Below are 25059 nucleotides of genomic sequence, written 5' to 3'. Positions count from 1 at the left end.
GAGAGTGAATCATATCCAATATGGGAACATATGTTTCACTCCAGCATTAATTCCAATGGAAAAATCCATAGATCTACTCCGGAGATCCAAAGTCCTGTAAGGTTACAGGGTTGTGGGCCATGGAAATATGCAGCAAGCCTTCTTATACTATACGTTATGTGGGTCCCACAATCATTGTATGTCTCCGACAGGTTCCACTCTCCATTTTATATCAATGGTGACTATTGCATATAAACAATTCCCCTTTGTTGTTTAGTGCCAAGATCACTGGCACCTTATGCCTGACATGCTCACTTGGCTGACATAAGTACGTTTAAGGTTCACGGCTGATCCCACCGGATACAGGACTGGCCTTCATTTAATGTTTATGGGAGTATCCCAACTTTCTCAGGGGATAGAAGGATCAGGTTTGAAGAATTTCAACATGCCTGATCCTTTATTCTTGGGGGACAAAAACTGTAACTTGATCCCCTCCACTTGTTCAGAACAGATGCATGCATGACTGAGCCAAGTGTGCATGTATATGGGGTAGTTCTTGAAAGTGAAGATGTACAGCCAGTTTTGGCTAACACTATTCCAAATATATGGAGTGGTGGTATGTCCACCTCATATATTTCCTAATCCCCTAACTAGGCAGGTTTGACATTTAGGCGCCTGGACAACAGTGCTACTAAATAGAAGAATAGGATCTAATAGAAGAGGACCACTAGGAGTCATACTTTATGGTAATCTAAATCAACTACTCATCTTTTTTTTTTCTTGTATTATTTATGGTTTTGATGCGTTGGTAGTAACGTACCAGTCATGGCCTGGGAGACTTCCTTTCCCGTATATTTTTAGACTGCTATAAACGCCCCCCTATTTAAGGGGCTTTTTGTTTATTTCTTATATTTGGCTCTGATTTCTGCCCACGCTTCTTCTTTAACGGTTAAATTTAGCTGCAAACACCCGAGTGGGAAGTACTTGTGAAACCTCACTAGGTGTGCACAGTGACTAGATCACATCCACTGGAAAAGGTACAGTAGGGTGGTGGTACGGAAATGTAATATGCTTGTGTGTCTGAGAGTCTATAAGTATTCAAGGTTCAACTTTTAACCTCTTCCTGCCAAGCATTGCATACTGCACATATACTACTAGTATATGGTACTTAAAGGGGTTGTTCAGTCAGTGTCTGACCAACCATTGATACATACATCATCCACCGATCATGTGTTCTCCACCACAATTTCAATGAAGCGGCTGGACGAAAATACACACCACTGCTCTATTCATTTCAAAGGGACTCCAGCAGATAACCAAGTGCTGTAACTTTGCTATCTTTGGTGGTCCTACTGACATGAATGAAGCAGAAGTAGAGATTTCTGACCAGCTACAAAACATTCCAGTTGTTGTGATTAGTGGTGGCCCCAGAGGTCAGACCCCAACCAATACCCAAGTTACCCCTTATCCTAGTAAAATATTATGTATACTGTACAATGAAGGGCATAAAATAGATATATATCAATTTATTGAATTTTTCTCTCTCTCCTTGACCCCAAAAATGAGGTTAAAGAATGAGTTATCGGTACCCAAAATGTACACTATGATAACAGATTATTAATAACAAAATGTTACGGCTCTTCAAATGTAAGTATGTTCCATACATTAAAGCTCATAGCTCCCAGTCTGTAATAGCCATTTATAGTACTGGTATCTTCACATATTGTAGGGTATCGGGCCCCCTAGTTAGCTGCTACTTCTGTATCCACTAGCTGCACGTACAATACAAAAAGGTGCCTGTATTCTGCTGACAACTCGGAAACAAAGGGATATTAAGGATTTCTTGGCTGATAATGCAATACAAGCTATATTCATCAAAGAAGACCCTTGGCTTTAAGGGGGAAAGCTAGTTGCATCCTGCCAGGAGATGACATCCTTTACTGTAGTGATCCCACAGAGATCAGTGGTTGTAGATCATATCTGACGCTCTGCAGTTCATAATGAAAGTCCCAAGAAGTAAGTTTGGTGTTTCCGGTGTAATGTAAAAACAGAGAGACACGTAGCTCAGCTCCTCTGCATAAAGGGTAAGGGTCACGTTACATCCCAATGAATAAGGTCTAAATCCAACAGGATGGTTTAGGAACCATTTTAAGGTATCCTTAGTAAATAGACGGTAGTTACTTATTCAGACCTCTCTGGAGGACCCAGCTTGTACAAGCGTTACAGAAACAGCACTCTGACTTGTAATGCTTCATTTTCCCTGAGGGGGTGCTGCAGGGGAATAGAACAGTATATGTGATCACTGGGGGTTCCAACAGCAAAACACCCTCTGAAGAGCATTGTCTAAGAGTGGGGGTAGCTATAGAGAATGCAAGGGTAGCAGTTGCTACCAGGCCATGGAACCTGAGGGGGCCCCAAAGGTCCCCCTACCACATAAAATATACCATTATTCTAAATGGCAAAAAGTATGGGGCCCCATTACAGATTTTACATTGGGGTCCAGGGGCTTAAGATTATGGTTCTCTAAAGTTATTGTCCAAAGAGGACATTTACCAATATCTATATCTATTAGAGATGAGCGAATAGTATTCGAAACTCTAGTTTTGAATACCTCGCTCTCGTAGGAATGAATGGAACTGGCCAAACATCAAGGGGTTAAGCGCCAGCCGTGCGCTGGCTGATTCCATTCATTCCTATGGAGTGAGGTATTCGAAACTAGAGTTTCAAATACTATTCGCTCATCTCTAATATCTATACTATTTTAAGTACAATTACCATATTATTATAATATATAAATTGGAATTAAATTAAATTAAACAGTCAGAAACATTATGTATTTTTTCACCACTGTGTTTGTACACCTACATATAGCAAGCTGTACAGGCGCTTCTTATGAACCTTGGGGGTGGAATATCTTTGAATTTCCTCCATGCTCCGCCCACTCAGGCCTTTCACTGACAGATTTTTGTATATGGACTATAGAAGGAGCAACCTGGATAAAGAAGAACATGCAAATGTAGATCCGATATTGCCCTGCTTAAATTCAAGCCAATGATTCAGTTCTACACCAGGAATACTCGGCTCTATCAGGTTAACCCAGTTTTCTTGAAGTGGAAAACCCCTCTAAGAAGAAAGAACTTGTGTTAACTATGCGATGTCTATATATTTACATTGGGAATTGACAAATAAGTTCAATTCCTTTAGTATGATGTTTTACTTACACGCGTCTACAGACCTATATCCTGCTGAAGGGACGTTCTGTCCATTGCAGGGATGTTCTGTCCATTTCTGCTGACGAATTTACAGTCAAAATCAGACAAGAACAGTTTTCAGTTTAACGTGTCTTACTCGTCATGTAGTGGTAAGTCATTTCTTACAAGGAAATATGAAGGAGCCTAAGCTGCTATGACATCATGCAGCTGGTTATCTACACCAAGCATAACTTTTGCTTCCCAGTGTCTTGGATAGTCAGTGTGGTCCTTTGCAAGGCAGTACATAAATAAGGAATTCCTTCTAAGACTATCAGTAAAATCCTAAGGGCTAGTTCACACAGAAAGTTGGTGTGGATTTGCCATTTTCCATATTTTGGTGCAGATTTTGGGGGACTTTAGGACCCCTTAGACACAAAGATATGACTGCACCTCCCTGCTTATACACTGCTGTATAATACATTACCAGCAAAGTAAATGAGTAATGTACACCTTGATTTTTTTCTGTGCAGATTTTCACTTGTAGATTTTTATGTCTATATCATGTAATTTTTTTTTATTTTTATTTTTTGCCAATCCCTCAGGAAAAAAGGGTTTTCATAATCCATATGTGAAAAATCTGTACCAAAATCCTTGTCAAATCTGCATGTACATGTTCAAAATTCAAGAGATCTGCATGGATTGCCATACATGTACTTGAGGATTTTGATGCAGAATTTCTTATGTAGCAAAGGGTCTTTAGGACCCCTCGGACCCCTGAATATGATGGCACCTCCCCTGGTTCCGCCCCTGCTTAAACAAATCTATACACACAGCACAGACTATAGAGATTTGCACAGACTGAAGTCTAACATTTTCCCTTTCTTATAGCAATGGCAATAGTTTCATACATACCGTAAACTCTAATTGATTACCGTAGGTTAGTGTCCCTTTAAGGAATCACATAAATAATTATGAAATGGGAACAAATGTTTTTTGGTAATTTTTTCCAGGATTCTTTACAGTATCTTCTTTCATTGGAATAAAAATGTAATTAGACAGGGAACAGATTGACAGAGATAATGGCGGTTCAGTGCGGTTACAATCTTCACATCATGTTGCTGTCTATTAATACGCATGATAATAATCTGGCATTGTAGTCAGTTCAAGTCAGAAGTTCAGGCAAAGTTCATAAATCGTAATCCTGTAGACAAAGAATAAGTGAACGGGTTTGTCCAGTAAATAAAGTTTTATAGACTGGGATTGTAAAAAAAAAAAAAAAAATCAATTTAGTGACGTGGCGAGGTGGCCAGTGGTGTGGTGGCAGCCAATCAGATTCCAGATCACAACAAGAAACCTGATTGGTCGGTCAGGGGTGAAGTTGGGATGGGTCATCCCTAGTAGAGGTGAGCGAGTAGTATTTGATCGAATACCTCCTCTACATAGATATTGGTGTAAAAAAGCGCCAGGGAAGGTGGGAGGGGAACCGAATTTTTACTGCGTTTACCACATGGTTTTCGACCAATTACACCAATAACTATGCAGGGAAGGTATTCGATCGAATCCTACTCGCTCATCTCTAATCCCTAGCAGTCAGACAGTGCATATGAATACTGGAATAGCCCTTTAAATACGTTACATGTAAGTGATATGCGTGTCATTCACGTGTTGGCAGCAGTTAATGAATAACATGGTGCAGAAGTTCATTTCAGATAATAATTACCTGGTTCTTCTACAAGGAAAGTACTAGCAAGGATACACCCAGGGTTATTATTAAATGCCCAGCTCCGGGATGTTTTGCATTGGCAATGTGCCATAGGAGAAGGGTGAAGGTTGTCATAACATTCATACAAAGCTGACAAACCAAGGTGATCTGCATTACTGAGCCCGGGCACACCATGACTGCTGCTCATGTAATCCTGTCCACACAGTTACAGCAGGGATTTGGAATGGATACAAGGAACTAATATGTGCGGCTCGGTAGGTTTGGAAATAACCTGACTGGGCTACTTAGTTATAAAATGACCTTGCGCTCAGATTTGTAAACCAGAATATCTCACTCCGTGTCTTACAGAAATATGGCATCGGGAGATGTAAGCTGGCCCATTCCTATGAGGGCCATCGGTGCCCAGAACCTACTGACAATGCCAGGGGGCGTCACAATCTCAGGATACCTGCACAAGAGAGGAGGAAAACAGTTACAGCTCTTTAAATGTAAGTTATTGAAATATACAAAATGATGGTATTTAAAGGGGAAATTTTGTAAAAAAAAATCACCTTAAAGGGAGTGTACATATTATATCAGTGGTAGGCAACCTTTGGCACTCCAGCTGTTGTAAAACTACAACTCCCAGCATGCATACTTGCTCTGCTGTCGTTGGAACTCCCATAGAAGCGAATGGAGCATGCTGGGAGTTGTAGTTTCAAGACAGCTGGAGTGCTGAAGGTTGCTGACCCCTGTACTATATGTTTTACTTATCGGGAGAATAGTGATTTTGTAACGTGTGTGTTTTAACTTTATGAATATAGACTTTTTTTTTTTATTTACATTTTATTTTTTGGGTGGCCATCTTTGCTTAGCTGTGTCTAACAGCAGTTAGAGATGCGCTTTCCAGCAGTCACATGTAGCATAGACATTGTACTCTGGAGATGTTTATTGATGGTTATGGGAGAGTGTTGTGGGCATGCTCTGTAACCTCTACAAGGAGGAGACGGAGGATCTGTGACCATCGTCTATTATAATTGATGGATCCTGGGTTATCTATGTATAGATACCTGTTAGAAAGAACAGAAAATATCAGTCTATTATTAGGCTTTGTCGAAGAGTGAAAACTGCAGGATTTTTGTATTTTGTTAAGATATAGATATGGAAAGGTTGTAAAGACATCACAAAATAAAACACATTAAATATGTTTAACATAAAAACATAAAAATATAAAAAAAACAGGCTCTTGTGCTCCAATGCAAAATCTGTAATAGGGCCCCCATTTGCCACGTACTATTATTTTCTATGGCAGAGTGGATACTGGACTCTCTCTAGCTCTAGTGCCTGGATGTATCTGTACCATATTAATATGACATGTTTCCATGCGATATCATGCAGCTAATCCTCACTGGTTATCTAATAGAGCCCATTAACCTTATTCATATGACCTTGTCCGTTTTTTCGGCATCCATTGCATATAGGCTTTGTTTGGTAATGCAGTACTTACTTAAAGGGGTAGTTTTCATTCTCTATTCATAACTTAGAGGATAAATACCTAATCATGAGGGTCCTACCACTGAGACCCCTATTGTTCTGATCCTCCATTGTGCATTCAGCCAGGATGACTGTAGGCGTATCACTTGGTGGAAGGACAATCTTGTGTTCTCATTCACTTAAAGGGAGCACTTTACATAGCCAAGTTCTTTACTTCACTTCCCATGGAGGTGAATAGGTGTGGCGTCCACCAAGTGAGGCACCTACATATGGCCTGGCTGAGAAAACACACGATACTCAGGAGCGGTGAGGGTCTCAGCAGTCAGAGTTACCTATGCTCTATTCTATGGATAGAGGGTAAATACACTTTTCATGGCATAACCCCTTTAACCACTTCCGGACCACCCATAGACTATATACGTCCGGGAAGTGGTTGCCTTGTTCTGACAGCACCTACCAGTACGTCCAGTCAGAACACAGCAGCTGCACGGAGATCGTGCAGCTGCTGATACTGGGAGCCGGCTGTAACTTCAGCCGGAGCTCCCAGAGAGAAGACAGGGAAGATTTATTACCTCCCCTGCCTTCTCGATCGCTGTGTATACAGGGTTCAATGAGCGCTGTATACACAGCTATGGGCGCCGCCATAATTCGGCTGCCCTCTGACCCGGCGGACACATGATCCGCTGGGAGCAGTGTCCTGCCAGAGCTGCTCAGTAAGCTGTGTATACAGTGTGCAGGAGGCTGGATTCCTCCTGCAACTGAGGCTAAATGTAGCAGCCCCAGTTATAGGAGAAATCAGCCTCCAGTACAAGAAAAAAAAAAAAAGTGATCAGATGTCCCCAAAGGTCTCTTATCACCTTATGGGGACACAATCTGAAAAAAAATAAATAAAATAAAAATATAATTAAAAAGTTTTTTTAAAAAAAATGTAAATAAAATAATAAAAAATATTAATAATACGCTAATAAAACGCCGTTATTAAAGGTTATAGCCCCACCCCCGACGACACCATACAAAATAAAAATTACCGTAATGGAGAGTTTTTCCTATATTATAAAGTTTTTCAGTGACACTGTTATTAAACAAAAAAAATAATAATAAATTGAAAACCAGACACAATTTCCCTCCTATTTTGTTTATATTTTCCCGGATATAAAAAAAATTAAAACACATTTGAAAAAAAAACAACATAAAAATAATGCCCTATGTGTCCCCGAAAAAAAGACGCAAAAGTTAGTAGACTGAGACATACGAGAAAAATGTTACAGCCCTCAAAACCTGACATACAAAATAAACCTAAAATGTGTCTGGTCCTGGACCACAAATTGGCCCGGTACTGAAGTGGTTAAATGGTGGTGAACTGCCATACCAGACATAGTATATGGACAAAAGTGGCGCTGTTCCAGGGGAAAAATGTAATATCATAAAACCCTTTTAATCCTAGAAAACTCCTTTATTATGATGCCTGTTTGTCCCGATTCAGGGGCACCTTCCAGGACTTTTATGACTTCTATTGTTCCTTTGTTTTATGATTCAGCTTTACTAGCCTTGTACAAATATATGTTTATCTTTGTATTGCTTTGTGGCAGTCTTATGTGTATGACATAGCCTGAGTCATAATCGCTCTGTAAACACATCAGTGTGGAATGAGACCTGGTTAAACAAGGTTCAGCTCCTGGAATACTGGGGTAACAGAGGTGAGACCTAGTGAATGGCAAGATGGAGAAAACATATGAACAATGGATATTTTGGACATTTTATAGAGCAAACATCCCTGAAAAACTTTACATGGGATTATATATTTTAATACTAATGCTAGGTTCACACTAGTGTTGGGGCTTCCACAAATTTCGGACCGGTTCCAAAGGGGCTTGGCTTCTCCAAAGATCCCTTCCATCCTGAAAGCAGTAGTGCTATTAAGATGGCAGAATCATTATGACAAGATCTCCCCATGAGAAATTTGCAGGTGTCTGGGGGTACTTATGTTTCATTTTACTATTGTATAGTTTGAAGGTTTTCTTAGTTAAAATGGAACAGACTTAGCAAGACGCGGTTTGGAACTGCCAGTAAGGACGTCTTGTGACATTCACTAGACAAACCACACGACTATGTGGTCATCGTTTGCTGACAGTGACATTTACAGCAGATGGGCCACTTCAGTTCCTGTAGCTATGTTTTACATGTCGCTTATCTGATTTGTTGGTTACATTCTTGCAAGTAATACATGAGTCTAAAACCGTACTAAGCTGCATAAGTCTGTCTGTATTGTCTAGGTCTATCTTCACCCCTTACAGATGTAAGATCTATTTCCATGGCTATGTACGGTATCCGTACACGGAGATATGCAATGGGGTAGTTTAACAATTCCTCACTGAATTAACACTACATGTGCCAGAATTGAAATCTACACCAGTCAGGAACTGCCATAGGTTTCAGGTATAATTTATGCCACCTTTGTGGCTTAACCTCCCCATCCCAGTCTTCCTTGGTTTCTGCCCTTCTCCATCCACTTTGACAAAAAGTGGCTAGAGGGGCTTTGTAGGAACAACGTGGCTCATCTTCGGTGCAAGCAGGGTCTGTGTGCCAAAAATGTTCCATATTGTTCATTCTGCGTCCCTCTTGCGACATTTACACCCATCTATGCTGGAAAACTAGTATAGCTAGGTTAGTAAATTCCTCCCTTGTGTTTTTTTTTATACATAGCTCCAAATTCCTTGCTTAGCTGTAGAAGTAAATAATAAAATTCTGTAAGCCTGCAGCCACCAGTAGAGGGGGCAGTGGCGTAACTACCAGGGTAGCAGGGTTAGCGGCTGCCACAGGGCCCGGGACATTAGGTGCTCGGTGTGAGCCGCTACAGCTGCGTCTTGTTTTTGTTTGGTTTTTTAATAGGCCGGTAATGGGCCCTATTTACTTCCGGGATCGGTAAGTGACGCTGCGGGCCCCACAAACACTATTATTGTACTCGGGGGTCTTTTCAGACCCCTGAGTATAATGATTAGAGGCCCGGAGAGGTAAGGAAACATAAAAAATAGTGTTACTTACCTCTCCAGACAGGCTTCGGGCCTAGTTGTGTGTCTTCCATGACGTCACATGACCGAGACCTGCGTCCCAAGTCATGTGACGTCCCAGACGTCATTAAAGATAACCAACAGAACTGAGGAGTGTAGAGGAGCCGGAGATAGGTAAGTGACAGTGTTTTTTATGTATAATAATTCTTTATGGCTGCTCACAATGGGGCAAAATACTGTGTAAAGAGGCCACTATGGGGCGTAATATTAAGTGCAGGGGCCACTATGGGCATAATAGTATGTGCAGGGGCCACTATGGGGCGTGATAGTGTGTGCAGGGGCCACTATGGGGCGTAATAGTGTGTGCAGGGGCCACTATGGGGCGTAATACTGTGTGCAGGGGCCACTATGGGGCGTAATACTGCGTGCAGGGGTCACTATGGGGCGTAATAGTGTGTGCAGGGGCCACTATGGGGCGTAATAATGCATGCAGGGGCCACTATGGGGCGTAATACTGTGTGCAGGGACCACTATGGGGCGTAATAGTGTGTGCAGGGGCCACTATGGGGCGTAATACTGTGTGCAGGGGCCACTATGGGGCATAATACTGTGTGCAGGGGCCACTATGGGGCATAATACTGTGTGCAGGGGCCACTATGGGGCGTAATACTGTGTGCAGGGGCCACTATGGGGCATAATACTGTGTGTAGGGGCTACTATGGGGCATAATAGAGCACGCAGGAATGCGGGGGGGGGGGGGTCAGTCAGGGTCTTCGGCGTTGGTTGGGGGGCCCATGTCAAAAGATTGCCACGGGGCCCCGCCATTCCTAGTTACGCCACTGGGAGGGGGCTTATTTACTTACTTGCTTAACTTTAATAACTCAGTTATAAAATATTCTGTAAGTGCCAAAACTCCATCTAGTGGCGACCTCAAGAATCCAGAATCATATCATTTATGTCTATATCCTATTAATATTATAAATGTGAAAGTTTGTGGGTTTGTGAGTTTGGATGTTCGGATGTTTGTTCCTCAATCACGGAAAAACCGCTCGACCGATTTGGCTGAAATTTTCCACAAACATAGTTAATACACCCGATTGCGCAATAGGCTACTTTTTGTCACAATAGCGCACATACGTTTGTGCCAGGACCCCCACAAAACCCAAACTCACACCACCATCTCTGCAATCTCACACACTTTGGACCATAGCAAGCCACAAAATTCCTATTGCCCTCTACAGCCTCGCCCCTAACCCCACACAATCACATATACATATACTTTACCACTTTACCCCTCACCTTACCGATACTCCAGGAGGCTCTCTTTAACGCTCCAGAGCAGCCATGTTTGCCGACCCCCACCGCTCTGACAATCCGCGACACCGCCCACCCATGTCAATACCCCTAGGCGGTCTAATAAATGCAAAAAAAAAAAGTTTTAAAAAAGGAAAAAAAATATAAAAAAAAAAATAAAAAGGATTAAAAATTCAAATCACTCCCCTTTCCCTAGAACACATATAAAAGTAGTTAAAAACTGTGAAACACATACATGTTAGGTATCCCCACGTCCGAAATCGCCCGTTCTACAAAGCTATAAAAATATTTTTCCTGTTCGGTAAACGCCGTAGCGGGAAAAATGGTCAAAAGTGCCAAACCGCCATTTTTTCACTGTTTTGATTCTGATAGAAATTTGAATAAAAAGTGATCACAGCAATAACATTTCCCGAAAATGGTAGAACTACAAAGTACACCCGGTCCCGCAAAAAAAGACACCCTATACATCCCTGTACACGCACGTATAAAAAAGTTACGGCTGTCGGAATATATCAACTTTTCAAAAAATAATTTTTTTAAACAGTTTTGGATTTTTTTTAAGGGGTCAAAATGTAAATAAAACCATATAAATTTGGTATCCCCGGAATCGTAACGAAGCACAGAATACAGGGGACATGTCATTTTGGTTGCACAGTGAACGCCATAAAACCAAAGCCCGTAAGAAAGTCGCAGAAATGCATTTTTTCTTCAAATCCACCCCATTCTGAATTTTTTCCCTGCTTCCCAGTACATTATATAGAATAAATAATGGTGGCATCATGAAGAAAAATTTGTCCCAGGAAAAATTAAGACCTCATATGGCTCTGGGAGCGGAGAAATAAAAAAGTTATGGGGTTTAGAGGGAGGGGAGTCAAAAACGAAAATCAAAAAATGCCACCGATGGGAAGGGGTTAACTTCAAATACCTCTGTCCCAAAGTCACTATGTAAAGTTTCTCACAACACCGTATAGCAGCTCAAATACAAATTACATCCAACACAAAAGTCTCACGTATTCTATGAATTTCAGCAAAAACAAGATACAAAGTTACATTTCATATCCCATACCTTATACACAGTACAAAAACCTTACCCACGCCTGTATATACCCACTGCTACAATCACCACAGACGAAGTCGCGGGTACCAGCTAGTACTGTATATATAAGGTTTGAAGCTGTATAAGACTAACAGAGATCTGATTGCTAAAAAGATATATGAAGAAATTAACCAGCAAGTGTCCTGGTCTGCAAATCAGTAATCCTAATCTATAGTCAAAATGGAGAAGGTTCTTTGATACCGTTTACCATTCTGCTTAATGATATGCAACTATTTGACCAAAAGGTTGCTGTAAACCCCTTAAACGGAAATCAACACAACCTATATGCTTATAACTAGAGGTAACAAAGGTCTGATAAGGACATCTGAACAGGGTTACCATAATCTGATAAGCAGCTCACAAGGTGGAAGTTCCCAATCTGCTAATGCCCACAAGCTGTGAAGAAGCCGCTGAACTCTCTTACCTTTCGATTCCTGATATGTCTTCTAAAATATATAACATCATGTTCCAAGTATTTTTTTGCCTATTGTTTGTATTATAGGGTTTACTCAGTTTCACCAATTTACCTTTACATATAATTGACATAGATGTTTGCATAAATATTAACAAATATTTTTGCAACTATATTGCTTTACTACAAAATGTTTGTGATCTAGAGCTGCATTCCCAACTCTTGTAACTTAATGTTATTGGAAAGATTCCATGTTGTCAAAGTTCAACTGCAATAAGGCTGAGGCCCCACGTTGCGAAGTCCATCTTTTTTTGTTGTTGTAGATTTTGCCAAATCCAGGAGTGGATTGAGCAGAAGGTGTATAAGAGCCTCCTATATATTTCCCATTCCTTTTGTAGCTTTCGCTCAAAAAAAAAAAACGCAGCAAAATCAGCACCAATATAAGCTACGTTTCCTCAACGTTTGGCCTCAACCTAATACAGGGTTTCATCTTTTCCTGCATGGCGTGAAGATGGCACTTCCCAAAATACAGTCACCATGCTAAATACAAATATAAATCCAGCATGGATTTCAGCTCCGAAGGCTGCAGCAGTGTAAATACTGCCCTGGACTAGGGCACAGACTGTTACATTTTTTCTAATGGTGAACGCCTGTTAATTAAAGTGATGGAGTATGAAATGGATTGTCTTGCCAAGAACATGGCCTAGGAAACCAATGTAGTACCAGACGCCATCCAAGGACAAGAGTAGCGCTGTTTCTGTAACAATATGCCTTTGTTGTAATGATCAGTTCTGCTTTTTTGAATCCCAGCAACTCAGTGTCATGTTTCGCTTTCTTAGGGCCCCTCAGATTTGTCATCATACATAAAGGATGTGTGTACTACTTCAAAACAAGCACCTCAGCCGCTTCCCAAGGCGCCTTTTCACTAAATGGATACAACAGGTTGGTAGCAACAACGTTCTCTTGAAACAAAAATCTTCATTCAGCTCATGCGATGTTATATCTTTATATTTCAACATTATTCTAATAAATATGGACTACACCTAAAAAAGAAAAAAATGTATTGCCCCATATCCAAATCCAGCAACTCTGCAAACTGGTTTCATCAAAAATATCTCCGTTTTGTGTTGACAGCTCCATTGTAGCAGTAGATATCTCAATGGGAACAGACTACAAACAAACCTTCTGTAGTCCCATGCTGGGGACATGTGTTACCTAGCGATTGCATAATTTGACTACATCAGGTTTGTTTGTAGTCTGTTACCGAGGAGACATATATGGTAAGTTTTTTATGAATTTAGGAGGATTTGTAATATATGTGAATAACATGACTGGACATGGATTGTGAGGTCTATTAAACACTCTCAACCTTTTGCCTTCATCAGGGTCATGCGGGCAGCAGAAGAGACGACATCTAATAATGTCTTCCCCTTCAAGATGGTCCATATCAGCAAGAAGCATCGTACATGGTACTTTTCTGCAGCATCTGAAGAAGAGCGCAAGGTATGGGTTATACTGTATATAATACTAGCATCTGCCCATGACTTCGTCTGCGGGTTGGCATTGGCGTAGAGCCACGCACATTTAAGCAATTGTTGGTGGTTATCACTCGCCATGTGACAACGTGGGCCCCCTTCCCCCCTCCCATGTTCGCCGGCCCCCCTTCCCTCCCTCCCTTGCTTCCGCCTCCCACGGCACCCCCTTGCAGCAGCGCCACCCTCCTCTGCCCCCCCCCCCCCCCCGCCGCACCCCCTCCTCCTGCGGCACTGGACGTGGATACAAAATAGCCTATGTTTCAATAAGGTATGTATGCGCGAAATTTGAGGCAAATCTGTTTGGCCGTTTAAGCGTGATTGAGGAACAAACATCCAAACCCGCAAACATCCAAATTTTCACATTTATAATATTAGTAGGAGATGGAAAATAGTAAGGGGAATGGGATATACTCTAATGAATAGGAACCCTTTTAATATTCAGTATTACTCTTCTAGAAATGGATGCTGGCTCTGAGGAAAGAGATTGACTACTACCACGAGAAGAAGGAGACAATCACAGACCTAAGGTATGACTCCTTAATCTTTCCATGTCTTAGCAGGATGATGTAGACTTTGATATTACCTTACCGCAGATTTCAGTGGTACCCAATCTATCTATAGGGTATATAAAGACCCTGCACTTACTATATACAAATGATGAAAATAGTCCAAATTATCATAACTATAAATGTGTAGAATATATAAGTAACATGCTGATTGTTTCCTTCACAGTGATAGTGGTTCTGACGCAGACAGTTTCTATGGATCTGTAGAGCGTCCTGTGGATATAAAATACACGCACAACCCTGCAGATGGTAAATTTATCTTCACTTCATATATTTTATATAATGGAATTGAATTTGTATAAAAATTCATAATAGTTAAGTGATACCGTATTGCATAAGCATTATATACTGAGCAAAGGATAAAGCTCGTAAAGGAAATTGAGTCACCAGAAGTTTACCAAATTTTTAATTCAAGTTTTTCATGTATATGAATTAGCAAAGTTTTCTCTATGCCTTTACAGATAGTTGGCAGGATGAAGATGATGACGAAGAAGACTATGAACAACCAGATTTAATGGATGGTAAGATATTAGCTAAAAGTGCACTCAATGAATATTAAAGGGGTTCTGTAAAATAAACCAGCTCCGCTAGTCTTCTACCTGAGACCACATGTTTGGGCCATAAGTAGGTGGTGGTGAAACAAACGTTGTAATATACTTCACTACAGAAAAGTGTCTTTTACAGTGTCTAATGCTTCTGTTTTCACTTTCTGAGTGATTTCAGTTTGTATTCCATGCATAAGCAGATAAGATTGCAATGAGGTCTATGGAGAAGGGAGGGGGGAGGAGGAAAAAGAGAGAAACAGAGATATCAGGCCATCTAAAGCATTAAATCAGTCAGTTCTGTCAGGAGAAGGCTGGATAGTAATTCCTGATAACCCAGCCGTGTTGTGAAAGAAGACTGTCTCTCTATACTGCTTGGTGGAGCTCTCCTCTTCCTCCCCCAGCCCTCTCCATAGATCTTTATTGTATAGATATGATCATTGTCATAAATAAATGAAGAAAAAGGCACTTCTCTTCCTGCTAGAGATCAGAGGGGGTCCTATGATTGGGAAAGCCATCAGTAAAACAATGATACATGCCACCAGTGTCTTCAAGGAGATATCCACTTAGATATAAGATATACTTTTATGAATGCTGTATACTGTAGCTTTCTTGCTTTTCTTCAATAGACAGTGCGCCAAGCTACCCGCCGCCACCAATTCCAGTAATACAAGAGAATGAAATCGCTTCAAGCAAGCTTTCACCTAGAATTTCAGCTCCACCAAAACCCCCTTCCCCTCCTGCTCGCACATACCCAAGGAAAAGTTCTGACAGCTACATTGTACAAGAGGCCATTGGAAAACCTCCAGTACCAGTATTCCCACCGGCTCATAGACTTAATGATTCTATAAACAGATCAACTGACAGAGCTGAAAAGGATCCCAAGAAAGATCATCCGCCATTTCCTAATATTCCCGGCAGAAAACCAACTTTGCTACCACCGCAACCACCAGTTCATCGGGTAGAGCCATTTCCCTCCCAACCAAAAAAAGAACTGATAAGCAGTCATTCTAAAGATGCACTCTTTGGGAATAAGCCATCCTATAGGGCGGGAAATAATGTATCATTACAGGAGGAACTTGCTAGTAGGTTAAACAACACAGTTTCTCCAGTAACAAAACCAACCACCAGGTCTAACCATGTCATGACTCCAGTACTACCAGTAAAGCCAGCCGTATTTCCCAGTAAGCCAATGAACAGTTATGCACCACCAGTTCCAACAAAACCTAGAGCGTTAAGTGAATCTTCAAAATCGCCTGAGGAGCTTTCACCCACTGTTCCGAAACCCATACTTGTCAAGCCACCTCCTACTCTTCCTCAACTAAAACCAAGGAAAATCGATGGTGGATTCTCGCCACACCTGTAAGTATAGATCATTATAGGGTTATTCCTTATCAATTAGACTTAAAGATCAAGGTTATGGTGGTTGCCATCATGCTTCTATAATCTATGACACCTTCTGGGTCCTCATTCCCTCCTTTGGCTCATGGAAGGAGAACCTCCACTATGACATGCTTATGTCCAACTCCACCAAGAAATTGGGGCAGATTTATTAAGATTGGCATATTGTCACCAGTCTTAATAAAGGCCTTGACTGGCACAAGGAACAAGAAATTTATGAGTAGGCTCCAGCCTCTTCATAACTCATCTGCACACCCCAGCACCAGAATGGAAATTTTCACCAGTTAGGAATTGCCGTAGATTTCCATTATAAGCTACACCAGAAATCTGGTACCAGTTTTGATGAATCTGTCACTCCAAGACATCTCTGGCCAACCCCACTCCATCCATATTTGCACAATATGGCGAGTGTGACACAGAACAGGGGTTGTAGAGCACATTATCAAAAGTAGAGGGAATGACAAATCTGCCTCATTATTTCTACATAGATATATGCTTTTACAGAACCTATGTATGTTTATCTTCTTGCTGCCTCCCTTAAAGGGGTTGTCCCATCTCAACGATCCTATCTATACTGCTAGCTTATGTGGATTTAAGACTTTTCCTAAATACATTGTTTCAGCAAAACTGCTTTGTTTGGCTATTATCTGAGATTATTCACTTAATTGTTTACACTGCGTTTCCATAACCACAGACCTGGGGATGATCTTATCTCTCCAACCAGGACAAGTGACGTAGCTCCCTGCTCTCAGGAGGGAGGGGGAGCTGAGAGCTCGGAGCAGCTTGTATTTCTGAGCTGTTTATCTCCGGTTCTCTCCAGTTATCAGGTCAGCTAATTGAATTTTGCTGATAAGGGCTGAGACAGGGAGTTTGTTACCTCTGTATGTAACACAGACCTAAAACTGAGTTTATTGCAAGCTGACTCTTGGTCCTGTAGCATGTAAGTTTGGGATTCTCATCACCTATGAAGAGCTGGCTTTGTCTGGGAGACAGCAAGTGAAACCCCACCCACCAATTCACCGAGAAAACCAGGAAGTGAACAGAGCACACATCCTGCAAGTTGGTGAACAGGCGAGGTGGAAATACCCCTTTAAGTTGACTTCTTTGCTGGGTGACTACCATTTGGTTATATGTGTATGGGTAGTCACAAGAAGTTCTGTATGGTATATAAAGAACAACAAAATCGTAAAAAGAAAACCGTTTCCCTATTGGCAGCTGTAGGTGCTGTAAAGCTGGCCATACATGCTGGTCTCAGGTAAGCAGTGATGTGTCCTTAAAGAGTTTAACTAGGATTAGAAAACATGGCTGTTTTCTTCCCAGGAAGTGACATCATGTACATTGGTCACATGGCAATGCGACCATTCAAATAGAGAGAAGAAAACCAGTGCCAGACCCCTCTGACAGTAGCTTATCTCCCAAAAAACAGGCTGCTGAAATTGTCAGGTTCTGCCAATACATATCTAATGTGTATGGCTAGCTTAACTCGTTCTATTAAACATACTTTTCCCTACTAGTCAACGTGTTGTAACTTAATGGGCGTGTAAATTTCAGTACACAAATAGTTTGTTTTCTGGCTTGCTCTAGGAGATCGCCACCTGATGGTCAAAGTTTTAGAGATATCACAATGGAATTGCCAATCCGTCCAGAAAGGCCAAGGAGAAGTAAGGATGACAAAAGCGATAGCGATGATGATTATGAAAAGGTAATACCCAATGACTGTCTGAAAGGGGTGTTTGTAATCGAGCAACCTATCCTGTGCAGCAGAGCAGAGATCTAGTATTTACTACCAATCTAGTCTCTGTCAGCGAAGTAGCACAAATTGTTATCTTGTTCTGATTGTTTGCTACAATGTATCAGTGCAGAAAATATGTACTGTATTAGGTCTCATGCACATGACATGAGTGTGTAGACTGTGGGGGGTCCGATTTTTTAGCAGAAAGCACTTGGATAATGTCTGAGTGTCAACTGAGTGCCTTCTGTCCTGCATTGATTTAAATAGGGGGTTCCACTCCATTCTATTGTCACAGAGCATATGCTCCATATTCCATGGATCGGAGCATTGGAACCCACCTCGGACAGCAATCCTGGTAGTGTGCATGGGGCTTTAGTCTACATGACTTGGTTGACTAGATTGGACACAGTTCAGTATAGCAAACCTTCCACTGTAAAAAATATATTTATATTGGTTTTCATCATCTGAATGTGACGAGTTAAACAAAGTATATAAGAATGCTACATAAATGTATAATACACCTCTTTATGTATATTGAGTTCTCACCTAGTTCACCTGATCTGTTCCAGGTTCCTTTGCCGGCTTCTGTCTATGTTGATACATGTGATTCTTTAGACGTTGAAAGGTAACATATTTATTTATTGTATACTAGTATACTAAAAAGTATTGATATGGTATAATATGGGTGTACATACCATGTTGCCCATGCAGCTGATATGAGAGGAGGCTTCTGCTTAGGTTGGCTCCAACCTTGCCCAACCTTTTGTTTACTCCTCCAGTCAGCGCCTCATTTTTCTGCATTCTGATAATAAGAGCAGCGTCTACCACTGCCTCCCATTAAAAACAATGGCTTTCCCACTGAATTGAATGGGAACGCAGATGCACATTGTCCTATATGGGCTGCAGCCTGGCTGAATTCACTACAGGAGTATGTTCTTAGGATTGGAGAGAGTCTCCACGGTCAGACCCCCACCGATCAGCTATTTATACTCTATCCAATGGATACTTTTCCCCGTTGGATAGAGTAACCCCTTAACTCCTTTAAGAAGCCCTGGATGAGAAGCAACATACATACATATTAAGATGGAGCAGAGGAGACATCTGGACTGGATCGTGTTTCTTAAGAAACTTCAAAACCTCCAATAACATCTAGTCCATAAGTAAGGCATTGTACAATGCTTTGTTCTCTATACATTATATATGTATAGAGCAGTGGGTGACATAGAAATGTTGACTGTTCTTGCCTACTCACCATATCCTAAATATACTAATGTATATAAGCAAAGGAAAGTTCACTCCTGCTGCGACGCTGAAAATATTTCTGCACAGCAAGCACATGAAATGATAGCCGTGTCCTGTTACACTGGAGATAAATGAGAGTATTGTTATTTCAGGATGTTCAAAGCTACGGATGCCAGAGGAAGCCCCCTCAATGGACTCTTCTGCATTAGAAACTCTGCGAAGGCCGGAAAGGTAACCCTGGAGCTGAATACAGATTTGGCTGTTTAGTTTAGCTTTCAGTTTTTGCAAGTTGTTTTCGCAGCAATTTCCTGTTTCCTGATAGTCAATGAAATTAGCTTGGAAAAATGATAGAAAGTTCAGGTAGAGCAAATTATCTGTTGGCAGAGTAGTATGCTGGAAGATGTATGGTGGTGTGTATGGTGCTCCTTATGGCTCCTTATACCATGCCACAGAATAAAAATCATGGTATGCTTCAATGGATGGAAAGTGTACAGGGGTACAGTAGTCTGTGGATACCGTAGTACAGCTCCCTACAGAGACAGAATACCTTTGGCTTTTTTGGTGCAATTTGCTTACTTTTAGCCAATTTTTAAATTCATGCGTTCTTGAAAACTGTCTCTATGTGTATCTGGACCTTATTTATTCAGTGTCAGACTTGTGGGATCCTCTGGTGGGCCTAGTCTCTAACGCAAAGATAGCACATGTAAATTTCAAGGTTACTATGATCTACTTTCTAGGGGTTGTTGGAGGGTTGGCCTTCGGAATCACTATATCTGGTGGCTCCAAGGTACCTCAGTCCAATAATGTATCTATTTATTAGAATGAATGCACCGATGGCCTTTCACTGTCAGAAGGGCGGGCCTTACCTCTCAGGGTCATCAAACGCACCTCGGACAGTAAAAGGCAATTTAAGGGTACTGTCAGGGGGGTGATCATTACCGCCCCAATGATGATGCTAGGCTGTAAGACCCACCCATCTGACAGTGGAGAGACGTCGGTTCCGAAACTAACAGCCAGGTGTGTACCAGAAAAGCTGACAATATATATGCTATAATACCGCCGGTGCCAGAGGAGGTGAAATTTCCTCTTCCATGTAGTGATAGTTTATATTAATCTATGTCCTGTAACTTAATCACTAATGAGAACTTCTATATTTTATAAAGGTCCTGGTTGTTTGGGATGAACTGGAATCGAAACTAAGAAACTACCGGATTTTTGAAAAGGTTTGTAAATTTTTTCTTTACATCTTAACTTATCTGCATAAACATATTTTTTTTCTTTTTTCTTTTATGTAGATTGTGAGCCCCATATAGGAATCACAATGTACTTTTTTTTCCCCATCAGTATGTCTTTGTAGAATAGGTGGAAATCCACGCAAACACAGGGAGAACATACAAACTCCTTACAGATGATGTTCCTGGCAGGATTGGAACCCAGGACTCCAGCGCTGCAGCGCTAACCACTGAGCCACCGTGTTGCCCCCAGCATAAACATATTTTTAAACTCTATAGGGGCAGATTTGGCATGCAGAATTTGGACACACAAGGCATGAAAAAATTGCAAATATTTGCTCAATTTGTTTTTTTTTTTGCAAAAAATTGCAATTTTTCTTTTGTTTACATCGGCCTTCAACACGTTCCTGAAAGGGTCATAGCATGGACAGGGTTACAGACAGTCAGAGTTATGATGTCTAAAATGTACGCCGACTATGTGTAATTCAAGAGGCGCATCCTCCGGTGGTGCAGGAATTATAAAGACTGGCGTCCTCTATGCCGGTCTTGATAACTGCACCCATTTCTATTTTATGCAACAAACAAGTCTCTGAGGAATATTCAGACCCTTTTCCTGAATTCACACTGACATGGACATCTATAGCATATATAACATCTTGCAGGGTCAGACAAAAATTTATTTTTTAAAGCTGGTCATCCCACGCCACCCAAGTTGAGTTATCTTGAGCCAAGAAGAAAATGAAGGAAGGACATATTTGTTAACACAATAGAGATTATTACAAAAATGTTGGCATTTACACACCCTATTGCTAGTGCTCGGCCTCTTTATTATAATTACTGGGTCAGCGCCCTCTATTGGTGTGCATACTTGGGGCACTGACATCCAGATTTGCATATTCTTCCCATGTTCCTTTGCACAGTGGAGCGCTTATGGCTTAATAAGACTCCACACACCTTAATGGTGGTTCTCTCCTTATGGAGTGACGATATCCCCTCAACCCATTATATAACATGACATTATTGTATTCCTTTGTCTATTAGGTTTTCTATATGTTATTCTAACATATATTCTCTCTTTATATAGGATTTCAACGTTTACCTTGAGTCAGAAAAGTTATTTCCAGACCTTAGCGCTTTGGTTGAACACTACTACGGGAATACATTACCCAGTCATGACAGACTCGTTCTCAGATTTGCCTATGGATGCCCAAATAACCCCAGGTGACAAGAACGCTAGATTTCACTTTGGATGAACCAATAATGTCTATAGTTATATACATTCATGGAGATCACTAGAACACGTAGTAGAATACGTTATAGTGAGTGTGTACCAGGAGGAAGGAGTACACGAGGTCAATGATTCAACTGTGAACCTATGTTCTGAAGAAGTATGATCCATCCTAATAATAGCCAACTCTTGCTGTGACTACTTCCTTGTGTACGTGTTACTTCCTTCTTATGGGAATGAAAGACAGACGTACAAGTGATGGAAGAATCGGTGAAGAAGGAATCTGAAGAGATGATGTCCAATGAGAAGCGATAAATGTCAAAGATTATAGACATGGATTCAACTAATATTGGGGATATCTCCTGTCTTTACACTATCACGTCATTCATTGGGCTGTTGAGCACGGATTCATGAAAAGGTTTTAGTTTGCACTGATATATTCATTCCATACATCAGTGCTGGAAATTGTGAGAATAATTCTGGAATGACATCGGTGCAAATGTTAAAAACTGTTGACCTTTGCAATTGTTGTTAGCGCTCCAATGTGTTTTGGTTCTAAAAGAATTGTTTGGTGTATACAGTTTCTATCTAGGCCTAAGTGTGCCCAAGGTTACAAGGATATAGTCTACATACTGGGACAAGGCTATAAGGGGTGCAGAAGAACCAGTTGATATTAGGCCCTGGATCCTCAGGGGGCCCCAGGATTACATATACCACTATTTTAAGTGGCACAATGTAGGTAGGAACCCCAATGCAAAATCTATAACTTCCAAGTTCTGCTTCAGCCCTTGTGTAGTTTGATATTGAAGTCATGGGTTAAGTTAGCCTTACATATTAACGGTCAGTCGAATACTCGTTCGTCTGACTGTTCCTTCCCACTCCCACAAAAATTCACAACCGACTCATGCTCACATGTCTTCTAAAAAAAAGGGAGAAGGAAGTAAGTTATCTTTTGGAGAACAAAAATATCTCTGGCATGATAAAATTCAGCAAACTTGACCCTTCTTTCTACTAATATCTTCTATGAAAGAAAAGCCGAGACATCACCAAATAACATCATCATAACCTTTATCTAATGTATATGGCCACATTTACTCTTCATCATCTCTGGATCAGACTACACATTTCATAGTCTGTAACCATGAGAGGTTGGCATAGGTACTGTATACTTCAAAATTTTGTACTTTTTGCTAAGGCCTTGTTCACATCTGTATTGGTATTCCGTCTGCACGGAATACCAAACGCAATTGCAAGCGCTGTGCAGTAAAAGCACACGGACCCCATAGACTATAATGGGGTCCGTGTGCTTGCCGCACCCCGCCCGCATGAGTCATGCAGAGAGGAAAGTAGATTGTGAACTACTTTCCTGTCCGCATGTTCCCTACGGAGATCTGGTGAAAAGCACACGGACTCCATTATAGTCTATGGGGTCCGTGTGCTTGCACTGGCACAGCCCTTGCAGTTGCGTTCGGTATTCCATTTGAGGGGGTCTCCATGTGGACTCCCCCAGACGGAATACCAACGTAGATGTGAACGAGACTTTAGACTATGTTGCACAGAATAGGTCATCTATGGGGGTCACCTGGATCCCGCACAGGCAAGCTGGAACAGCAGCCTCCGGTGCCAGAAACTACCGCAGTGAACAATGGATGGAAGCAATTTGCTCCTATTTAAGTAATAAGCGCAGAGCTGCAGTTTTGTCCAGTATATAGGAGCAGAGTTGCTTTTGCTTACCATCCAGTGCAATAACCGTCAGCACCTAGAGGTTGTCAGAACAGGTGAGCTTTGAAATGTCTGGGTGTCAGACCCCTCAGCTCATCCTATCCTGTGCATAGGTCATGCATGAAACATGCATTTGGAGCTGGAAAACCCCTTTAAAAATTGCATTCAAACCTGAAGGGTTGAAAATATATAAAGATGGTGTCCTTTCCAGCATATATCCAACTCTACATGTTGAGCTTGTGTCCTTCCCAGTAGTTTAGATGTTGGTTTTTCACATGTGCTACAGAGGATGAAGGATTTGGAAGAAAAAACATCAACTTGTAGGTAATAAAAGGCAATGGGACTTATGGTATAGCCTGAGAGTGTTAATTGACGGGTATACTTGGGGGGTTTCTTATTGATCCTGTCATTTTTTTTGTACTTTATTTTATGTTTTTCAAATTTGAGCGTTATCCAGATTTGTAATAGCTACAGATATGTTTGTTATGTGACAAGGGGATGTTTCCAGATATCTGAAGGTTAATAATTGTTGAAATTGTATTACTAAGGTATATTGTACACTACAGAAAGATGACCTTTGTTATATTTTGTGTAAATTAAAATGTTGGGCCATTTTTAATTTAAAGATGAATAATATTACACTTGCTAATCTATGTCATCCTGGATTTCTTTACAAGCCTATGTGGTTTTATTATATAGAACAATTTCTTGTGTAGTCTATAAAAGTGGTGGTTTACGCCACCTACATAAAGGGGGTATAAGAGATATCCTTAAAGCTCATTGACTGGAGTCTGGTGGTCACCAGAGCGTGATTAAAAAAAAGTAGGCTGTCCAGGAATATCCGTACTGAGCCAGAAGGCCGGGGAAGGTGAAACCTGTCTTCGACGCTCCAGTGTCCGGTCCTAGCACACACCAAGGCCCATGCCACCAGAAATCCGCGCCACACAGTCACCTACATACGTCATTGGTTCCTTTCCTGTTCAGTGGTCTCAGCCGTCACGTGTGGCCGGAACAGGTACCAGCAGAGTGCTACCTCTTGAAGCTCATCAAGAGAATGCCAAGAGTGTGCAAAGTGGGAATCAAAGCAAAAGGTGGCTACTTTGAAGAACCGAGAACATAAGACAGATTTTCAGTTGTGTCACACTTTTTTGTTAAGTATATAATTCCACGTGTTACTTCATAGTTTTGATGCCTTCAGTGTGAATCTACAATTTTCATAGTCATGAAAATACAGAAAACTCTTTCTGTACTGTATATATAGGGGTTGAGTGCATGGAGAAGTGAGGAGTCAAAGATGTCTGTGTTACAAACTTTACAGAGTCAAGTAACAGCTGGAAGAAGTGGTCATGGCGGTCCTAAGGGAAGAGACGGGAAATGAGGGAGCCTGGAAATGTGGGAAGACATCTCCTCTTTTGATTGTCCGCCTCAGGCAGCAGAGGGGCTAGGTTCACCACTGAGCGGGGTCATCTCATCAATAAAGGGTTGGAGAATTCATGATAACTCTATGGTACTTCTGGAGGCCTAGATATGGCAGCATAGTAAAACTATACATACAGAGAAGGCTCTAAATGCATCTCCCCTGTCACACCCTGGTTTCTGGGGAAGAGACTCTACTTCCTGCAGACTATAATAATCTGTTACATTTCTCTGTCAGTAAACTCCC

At 41.3% G+C, this 25059-nt stretch overlaps 1 protein-coding gene across 1 annotated transcript in view; it reads left to right on the top strand.

Moving 5' to 3' along the window:
• The window catches only part of SH3BP2 (SH3 domain binding protein 2), a 61413-nt gene extending 38675 nt beyond the window's left edge, over positions 1-22738 (top strand). Inside the window, exons 2-13 of the mRNA XM_075261097.1 lie at positions 5242-5381; positions 13036-13138; positions 13582-13699; positions 14188-14258; positions 14464-14546; positions 14759-14818; positions 15469-16201; positions 17825-17942; positions 18542-18597; positions 19367-19445; positions 20378-20437; positions 21531-22738. Coding sequence (XP_075117198.1) covers positions 5246-5381; positions 13036-13138; positions 13582-13699; positions 14188-14258; positions 14464-14546; positions 14759-14818; positions 15469-16201; positions 17825-17942; positions 18542-18597; positions 19367-19445; positions 20378-20437; positions 21531-21671 — 1758 coding nt within the window. The 5' untranslated portion in view covers positions 5242-5245 and the 3' untranslated portion in view covers positions 21672-22738. The remainder of the gene's footprint in view (positions 1-5241; positions 5382-13035; positions 13139-13581; positions 13700-14187; positions 14259-14463; positions 14547-14758; positions 14819-15468; positions 16202-17824; positions 17943-18541; positions 18598-19366; positions 19446-20377; positions 20438-21530) is intronic.
• Positions 22739-25059: the final 2321 nt, after the last annotated feature.

Source organism: Leptodactylus fuscus, chromosome 1 (genome assembly GCF_031893055.1).
Source record: "Leptodactylus fuscus isolate aLepFus1 chromosome 1, aLepFus1.hap2, whole genome shotgun sequence".
Classification (NCBI taxonomy): Eukaryota; Metazoa; Chordata; class Amphibia; order Anura; family Leptodactylidae; genus Leptodactylus; species Leptodactylus fuscus.
Note: the sequence above shows the minus strand (reverse complement) of the source record. Positions and strands in the feature narration are given on the sequence as shown.